The sequence below is a fragment of the Pseudochaenichthys georgianus genome, chromosome 15 (assembly GCF_902827115.2).
Source record: "Pseudochaenichthys georgianus chromosome 15, fPseGeo1.2, whole genome shotgun sequence".
NCBI lineage: Eukaryota > Metazoa > Chordata > Actinopteri > Perciformes > Channichthyidae > Pseudochaenichthys > Pseudochaenichthys georgianus.
The window spans coordinates 26,927,492-26,936,221 of NC_047517.1; the positions used below are offsets into that span (position 1 = coordinate 26,927,492).

The 8,730-nt window shown below is 42.6% G+C and overlaps 1 protein-coding gene and 1 non-coding gene across 2 annotated transcripts; one reads left to right on the forward strand and one right to left on the reverse strand.

Annotated features, from left to right (window-relative positions):
• Positions 1–244: 244 nt before the first annotated feature.
• On the reverse strand, positions 245–8,246 carry LOC117459422 (GTP-binding protein 2-like). The gene is given in 11 exon segments (XM_034100202.1): positions 245–2,089; positions 2,216–2,380; positions 3,391–3,479; positions 3,482–3,561; positions 3,663–3,721; positions 3,834–3,969; positions 4,449–4,668; positions 7,193–7,367; positions 7,870–8,067; positions 8,155–8,195; positions 8,198–8,246. Coding segments are annotated over 11 exon segments (1,395 nt in total). The 3' UTR covers positions 245–1,906.
• On the forward strand, positions 6,324–6,406 carry trnal-cag (transfer RNA leucine (anticodon CAG)). The gene has a single exon. It is a non-coding gene; the product is annotated as a tRNA-Leu (tRNA).
• Positions 8,247–8,730: the final 484 nt, after the last annotated feature.

The following is an 8,730-nucleotide window of genomic DNA, read 5'->3' on the forward strand; positions in this document are numbered from 1 at the left end:
ACTTAAGTACAGTTCTCATCTCTGTTCACCTGGCTGTTGACTATATAAAAAAACTAACGGAGTAACGCACCATGTAGTAACGGTAACTGAGTTACTGAATTGAAAAAGTAATGCGTTAGAGTACTAGTTACTGCCAAAAATAATGGCGTTACTTGTAACGCGTTAGTCCCAACACTGATGATGACACGGTTGAAAACACTGAGCAATTTAGTTGTTTACTAAAAACATAACAGGTAAAAGCACCTGGAATAAACAATACAACTTTTATTCATGAACACAAACTGGATCTGTACATACATATTGCATTTCACCCAAATAATGATCAAAATGTACACTTTATTTTAAGGGAGGGCTCTAAAACTAGTTTCAGAAAAGTGAAGATGTGTTTGGAAGGCTGTGAAAACAGTGAAAAACGTGATTGAATATATATTGTAAAATCTGGAACTACTAGAAATCTATAAAATACTCAAGTTGCATATAAACAAACTAACACCTGATACCCTTTATAAAGGCTATACATATAAGTTGTCTGAGTGCACACAAATTAAGCATAACAAGAAAGTGTGTGCAACTAAACAGGACACACATTTCGCCGTCAATGGGACAGCAGGTTACGTTACAGTCGAAACAACATGCTATAAAACATGAGGCCAATAGCAGCCTCGAACAAAGGGTAACTAACATTCATCTTTAAAGTCTTCTACTACACATCAAAAGCTGTTTTGAGGAATCTAGCACCAACTTAATAAGATTGTTTGACTAAGTTGTAAACGTTGAGGTGTAATGGTAGACTACTCAAAGTAGCTCCATTAGGCACTGTGTAACATCCCAAAGTGAGTGACATCAGTAACTGAAGTGAAGAGACGACGTCAAGTACCTTTAAATGCTTTAAAACAAAGCTACATCAGTAGGCAGCGTTACATAATATAAAATTATCTTTGGAAAAAACACCCGATCATTTATCTTCCTTCTCACCAAGCCAGCAACAGAAAGCTCCTCGGAGTCGTTCTGTGAGTGGAATGCTGTCTTATACCTTATCTAAACTGACCTGAGTAACTAAAGCACTTAAAGACAGGCAGCAAGAGACTGTCCCACTGCACTATCGTGAGGTGAGGCATAATCCGTGTTGGAAAAAATACACAACTATCTGAACATATGACATAACAAACCATTTGCAAAGTGAGTGCCAATGTGAATTATCTTGGCAGGCTGACACAAAATCAGTCAGGTTCTTACTCCGCATACCTCAAATGCGGTCCTTTACCTACATTAAGTTTCCTTTAGTCAGCACTAGTAAAGCTTATAGCAAGATGGTTTAGCTTATATAAAACTGACCAGCTGTGTCTTTTATCAACTATTATCCCACATAAATAAACAGAGGTAAGAACATCTTTATCAGTCAGGCACTATGTGGGGTGATGATACAGGTAACACATTAATGCCTATCTCATACTTGCAACTATTTGTAAACAATTATCTGCCAAAGGTATATCGAAACTGGCATTTATGTTTCAGTGCGAGTTTGTGAGGATCTTTTCAAAAGCACGTGTTAGGAGTGCATTAAGGTGTAAACTGTGTAAACAGCACTTCAACGTGAAATGTGTGAAAGCACATTCCGGTTCTTTCCACTCAACATCATGTTGGTAGATGTTGTGGACGTGTCCTTCACAATATGACAGAGGTGGCTGAGGGGTTTCCTCTTATCAGTAAAACAAAGATAAGCTGTAAGGCTGAAGGAGACACGTGAGGCGGAGGGTTACAACAAGGCTTTGGAAAAGGGTGATACAACGGTGATCTCCTGAGACAGTAATGAATGTGCAGAGAACAGGACAGAAGCAGGAAGTCGTTTATAAAGCACCTTGTCTTTGGGTGGGACGGTGTTTTCTGTTGTTTTCTCAGAGTAGCTTTAAGCCTCATTGTCCTCGCTCTGGGACGGCCGGTACTGGGCGATGGGCTGCAGCTTGGTGACGTGGCCGATGCCTTTGGTCACGCCCTCTCTGAAGAGCAGCTTAGCTCCCACCTTCAGGTATTCTGGGTGCTTGAGGAACTTGAACACGACAACTGCTTTTTCCCCTGTCCTCAGCTCCTCCTGTGGTAGAGCAATTAGAAAACAATAGGAACAAATAAAACAGCATTAAGAAACAGAATTGTCGGACATAATCTGAATTTTGAAGTCGAGGACATCTTTCAGACTCCAACAGTTGGATGATCTAACCTTGCCGCACACAGCTTCCACAGTTGCGGTCTGTCTCACATTGCCGATGTGCACAGTAACCTGGAAGCCCTTGTGGAAGGTCTTGGAATGGAAGAGCAGCACAATCTCAGCCTCAAACATCCAGCAGATGGTAGGATCCATCTCCGGACTCACCATCACCATGCCCTGGAAGTAGAAAACACATGATCGTACACACAGATTACAAATCTGATCTTTCGTGATAAAAATATTAATTATAAATACAGTGATAAAGCACCAAATCAGATATTGTCAGTTCAAGTCCACAAACGGACCAAGTTTTAGAAAGTGGACCATTACTTTAAGAGGCGCCAGTTCTAACTCCTCTGCACTGCGGGGTAGGGCTGAACGGTTAATCGATCTTAAATCGAAATCGCGATTTTAAATGATGCGATTATCAAATCGCAAAGCCTGTGATTTTTTTTAAACATTTTCTTTTTTAAAACATTTCTTTTTCTTGTGTGTCAGTCATCCACACCAATCAGAAGTGCTTTGCTCCACATGTACCAGCCATTGTTAACCAATCAGAAGTGGCCCATGATAGAAGGTGATTGATCCAATCACCTGCCAAGTATTTTTGAAAGTGCCTGCCCTTTCCAAATGGCTTCCAATGGAGCTTTCCTAGATGGTTTGGTGAAACAAAGCATCTGAGTCAGGTTAGTAATGCTCCATCACATGTTTCTATTACAGGGTGAATATTAAACTGAAGCTTGACTTTAAAAGCAACCCAACAGAAGTTTCATGTAAGTTTAGTTTTTTCACTCGTAGCTCGGGCTGCGGGGGTGCTAGAGACGGGAGCACGTGATATGACCTTCCTAGCCGGAGATATGGCCGCATTTTACAATAAACTTCCGTTGGGTCGCTTAAAAACAAATATCGCAAATCGCAATCGCAATATTGTCAGAAAAATCGCAATTAGATTTTTTCCCAAAATCGTGCAGCCCTACTGCGGGGGTCCCTTTAGCAAGGCACCATGCCCCACACTGATCTCCTAGGAATGCTTTAATGCATGCGTTAAAGTGCACTGTGTATGCAGGGCTTGTACATGTGTGAAACCTAAAAGTTGATTCAATTTAAACCCTCCATTTACATGTTTTCTCTCTAAATATTAAGAAAGGCAAACAGTATAGAGAGAAAGAAAGAGTTAGAAGTCTGACCTTGCGTAGTAGTGAGCGTTCGAAGTTGCCCAGGGCGAGTGTGGCCGCCTGGCCGGCCCTGAGGACCCGGCACGCTGAGCGGTTTCTTGGATGCTCTCGATGGTTAACTTGTGGAACTGGCCCAAGTCTGTGGGCCCTACCACAAGATCATCTCCCTCACGGCAAATACCACTGCACATTCAGAGAGGACAGTTGGTCAGAGAAAAAGTCCATAATAAACAGAAAACAGTGTTGTACAGATGAACGTAAGGTTAGCATTTCCACACACTGACCTGGACAGAGTTCCTCCCACCACAGTCCCCACCTCTGGCACTGTGTAGATCTCATCCACCTGTAATAATGTGCAGTGGTGTCAGTCAAAAACATGTGTAGTTACACTGCGTCTGCAAGAGGGGGGCCAGCTGATCACTTCCATGCATTATTAAACTCCATCACGGTCATACCTGAAACTCAGTTAGCTGCTGCATAAGCTCCTCCTGCTCCTTGCTGTTGCTGAGAGGAGGGATGATGTTTAGAAAGACCTTGATCAAGTCTAGACTCTCTCCAGTCACACAGGACAGAGTGAAGATGGGTGTGATGCTGCCAGAGAGTAAAAGCAAGTGATCAGAACACATACTTTGATTTCAAGTGGGTAGGACGAGTAAAGCCGCTGCGTAATAACCGATAAATAACAACAAGGTTTCCTTTCTCTTGAGTGTTAAAGTATTAGTATTGTGTGAAAACATTCATAATGAATGAATAATCAATTTACAAAACAGATGATGTACAACCTGAGATATCGCGCTGATCTCTCGGCTACAACTAAAAACAGACGGCCTATGTTTACCAAACTTGATCTCGAGATAATAAGCAGGTCCTTGCCCCTTCCCCTATCAAGCAATCGATTGGTTAAAAACTAGATATCATTTCAGTTGACAAAGATATTCTTTGGTTGACTACAGCCCTACTGGCCAGTTTTTACATTATACTTGTATACGAGTGTTACATTATAGAGTGGGCACACCCAAAACAAACAGTTCATTGACACACTCAGTTATGTTTATCTTATTGTTCCATACTTGGGTGATTGTGCGAACTGCTGTGCGGCTGTGACGGCATCGTCCGTGCTGCTCACAACCATGGGCACCTTGTTACAGCCCGGCTGCTTCAGGATACGCTCCAACTGCCGCACGGTGCGCTGCACTGTGGCTCGCATACAGAGGTCCACTTTACTGATGACGATGAAGATGGGCACCTTCAGGGCCATGGCAATCCCAAGATGCTCCCGTGTTGTACCAGCTGGAAAAGAGAAAGGAGAGGAAGGGATTTCGTTAGGTGTAGGGCTTCTTAAATGAGTCAGTTAGGTGCACCACTTCACATATTTAAGCTTGGTTTTACAAGTGCACAAATGCAATATTGATTTATATTGTGCATGATGTTCATATACAGATGAATTTGCAATTAATGGACATGAAACAAAATCCACATCCTTGAGGGACAGGACTGTTAACACTGCTTATCTTCGGTCTCTTACTGTGAGTCAGAGGGTCAAAATAGCATGTACACAAATGATAAGAACAGATAGAATGTACCATGACGTATGATTGTAGCCATCAAAGGTAGGATATCAATACAGGAATATTTAACACTTTATATTAATTATGTAATTAATGCTTTCTGTTTTAAACACAGACTTCTCACAGGGGAAGCAGAGTGCTGGAGGCATGTGTCCTGTTCGTTTGTAAATGACGACGTGTGAGAGAAAGTGATATTGGTACAGTGTGTATGTTTATGGAGATTATGTATCTGTGACGAAGGTAACTTCGTCACAGATATGGACTGACGGCTTCAGGCCGGGTAATATGGCACTTTATTAGAGTGATTGCACAGTATATGTTGTATGTGGCTGATGACGGTGTGCACCTGGTGTCCTGTGTTGTCTCCTCCCCCCTCACCTGTGTCTTGTTGTGCTGATTTGAGTGTGTGTATTTAGGCTCTGTTTCCCTGTCTGTTGAGAGGGCTGTGTGTGTGTGCGTGTGCGTGTGCGTGTGTGTGTGTGCGTGTGTGTGTGTGCGCGCGTGTGTGCGCGTGCGTGTGCGTGCGATCCTTGTGGCTGCAGGATGTGTGCAAGGAGAACAGCAGGATTGAAGCTGTGAACGTTGTGCCCATGATTTTAATAAATGCCCACGTCGGGTTATATTTTTGGACGTTCTGCCTCTGCCTCCTTGCTTGGTCTGGGCCGCTCAACGGTCAGCTTCACAGTATCAGTTCAGATATAGCACTCAAGGCAACCTACATCCCAAAAGAGTTCAAGGGGACTGACCCATACAGGTTGACAGAGACTTAAATACCCTCTTCTCCTCATCAGCGGGTTGTTTTGCTGGGTGTGTTATTTTCAGTGCATCCAAAGTCAAGGTGCATAGGAAAATATCCTCACCCTTCGTGTAGGTGTAAAGATATTTGGCTCGTCACAGATATAACCTAAGACAAGTCCTATGCATTACACATATTAATTTCCCTGTTTTATAATTCAAGCTGTTGCTCTAGGGTTGCAGACACTGTGTTCCCTTTCCGTCTGTTACGTAGCTAAGGAAGTCCTCGTTCTTAACCCCATTTCTCCTCACCCTAAAAGACACCCACACAAACACAGCACACTCTGCAGGTTATCCAGCTACGACTACAGGTTGGTCTGAGAAACATGTGTTGTGTCCAAGGCTTACGTTTCATCTACATGTTTCTTTACCTCTTTCAAAAAGAAGCAACACAGAAGTATGTGCTCCTCATCACCTCGTGTTATTTAAGGCTTTTGCTTACAAAGCACAGGGATTCTTTACAGGAGGTCACACGTTGTTAACATTGTGTTCTTATCTGGGCACACATGCTGTGCATTCCAAACCGCCCAACCCCCACCCCTCCTGAAAGAGATTACGCACAGCCATTACAGCCTGTTTTACGTCAGGATGGCCGAGCGGTCTAAGGCGCTGCGTTCAGGTCGCAGTCTCCTCTGGAGGCGTGGGTTCGAATCCCACTTCTGACAGGATTTTGTTTTGCAAAATGTACAAAACCCAATCAATTTGTATAATAGTATTAAAGCAATAAACATAAATAAAGACAGTAAACAAGCAACTTGTCTTTTACAAGCAAAGCAAGAGCAGCATAGCCTGTCCAACCGGTTTTAACTAGTCAGGCTTCAAAAGTCCTTTCTGGACTTTAGTGGTAATTACTTCCTGCACTCAGTCTCAGCTGCTGTTATCATAAAAGGTCTGGGTTGTTGAAAGCATGTGATGCATACAGAATTCAAATAATCAGAATACGTTTTGCAAATGTTAGGTCAACGTGACAATAAATACCCACTAAAGACAGCGCAGCGCAAAGTTCATCCAATTAATTTTCTATGGGACAAGAACGAAAAGTTAAAAGTTGGTTGAAAGTTGAAGATTTTCAGCTTCATGCAAGGAGGGAGATACACAGAGTGACTTCCAGCAGGTCAGAGGACTAACATTAATGGATGGTATTTGAGTAGTGGCAGGCAGGGACAGCAGGGGCAGCAGGGGCTGTGGAAGAACGGTGGTCAGTTACATAAGATCAGATATCACACGCAAAGTCACAGCTGGCCAAGTCTACTAAAAGTGTACACAAACATAGGCTCTCCGTCAGACTCGCCCTGCAAGTGTCTATTACCTGCCTCTCTCCTGTGACAGATATACTTTCAACTTGTTTTTTAAATAGTAAAGTCACTAGATTAAGGGCACAAATAAAGACACCACAACACTTTTATTTCAACAAACAATAATTAAACTTAAATGAACCAATGAATGCTCACCAATGCCGGTATTTGCGCTGACGACCAGCATAGCGAAATCAGGACAGTAGCTGGTGAGGCCAAAGATGGTGGTCTTCAGGTATTTATGGTGACCCGCCAGATCTATGAATGTGATCATTTTAGAGGCACTCTCACAAATCTCTTCTGCTGTCCGAGACTCGCTGTAATTCACAACCTGGGAAAAGAAGCCAATATGTATTGAGTGACACGATCTAAACTACAAACCATATTCCTCAGTTATTCATTTGAAATATAGCTCAGACTAGATTAGTCACTCACATTACATGAAGAAGCATTAACAATACATTGCATTTATAATAAATATTTATTTGTAAGCGCTTTTACAGGTGCTCAAAGTCGCTTTACAGAGGTAGTAAAAAAAGGACAACAAAAAATATAGTAAAAGTCACATTCAAGTCGAGCAATAAAACAACAATCACACATTAAAAGCTAGTTTGACGAGGTGAGTTTTTGAGGGGAGGTCCGTGTCAGTCAATTAAACTTTCTTTCCTCTTTATATCACTATTTAGAAAACCATATCAACTTGTCTGAACCACTTGAGTATCTTGATAATGAAACCCTGCGATTTTAACTTGTGTTGCTATTTATAAAACAAATATGAAATAGGATATTACTAGAAAACACATTATTTTTTTCTGCCTTTCGATCTTTCTCACCTCCCCTTTGCTATTGAAGCCAAGGATCTCAAAGCTGATGCTGGAAGTGCGTCCAGTCTGGATCTCATGTAGATGTCTGAAGAGGTTTAGCCTCGCTCTTCCCCGTCCATTGTCCAGCTCCCCCTGTGTCAGGACACCTAACAGAGTGGACTTTCCCGAGTCCACATTACCTATAACAGCTACTCGCAAGTCCAAGAACTGCAGGAGAAACACAAAGAATGAGCAGGGTTAACATTTGAATTATGAACAAATCAACAACATCTCTTCACAGTGGCCCCAACTTACCTGCTGGTCATCTGGCACCTTGCGGATGAGAACTTCAGCAATTTACGAGGCACATCCGAGTCAAAGTCCACCTCTCTTTACTTGACATGCATTATATGCAATCTGGATAGCATCGATATTAGCTGGCTTTACATTTTTGTATATTCTTTCTCCAGGTAGTTGGACAAAGTTTTCCGTCCCATATGCAGTGTGCCGCCCGGACATGCTATCATGCTAACTAGCTCCCTGGAAGCGGGTGACTCCACTGTAGCAATAGCCTGCATGTGTTCTACAACATACCGTGCAATGGCTTTATCGACTTTCCCCCGGCTAGCAGTCCCTTGGTTAAAATCCAGCCGCTGTTGCTTAGGTGCAGTTGGAGTGGCGTCGGCTGAGTCTCTGTGGTCTTAGCTACTAGCTTCGTCCCAGCATGTTGTTTCTGCAGATGTTTTAAGAGATTTGAATGACTGGTTCGGGCAGTAGATAGGCTCTTTGACCCGCCAGGACACGACTTACATTTAACTAAAACGTGCTTTTCTTTGTGCTCGACAAAAGTGAAATAGTGAGAATATCTCCAGGTGGAGAAACTAGACTTGA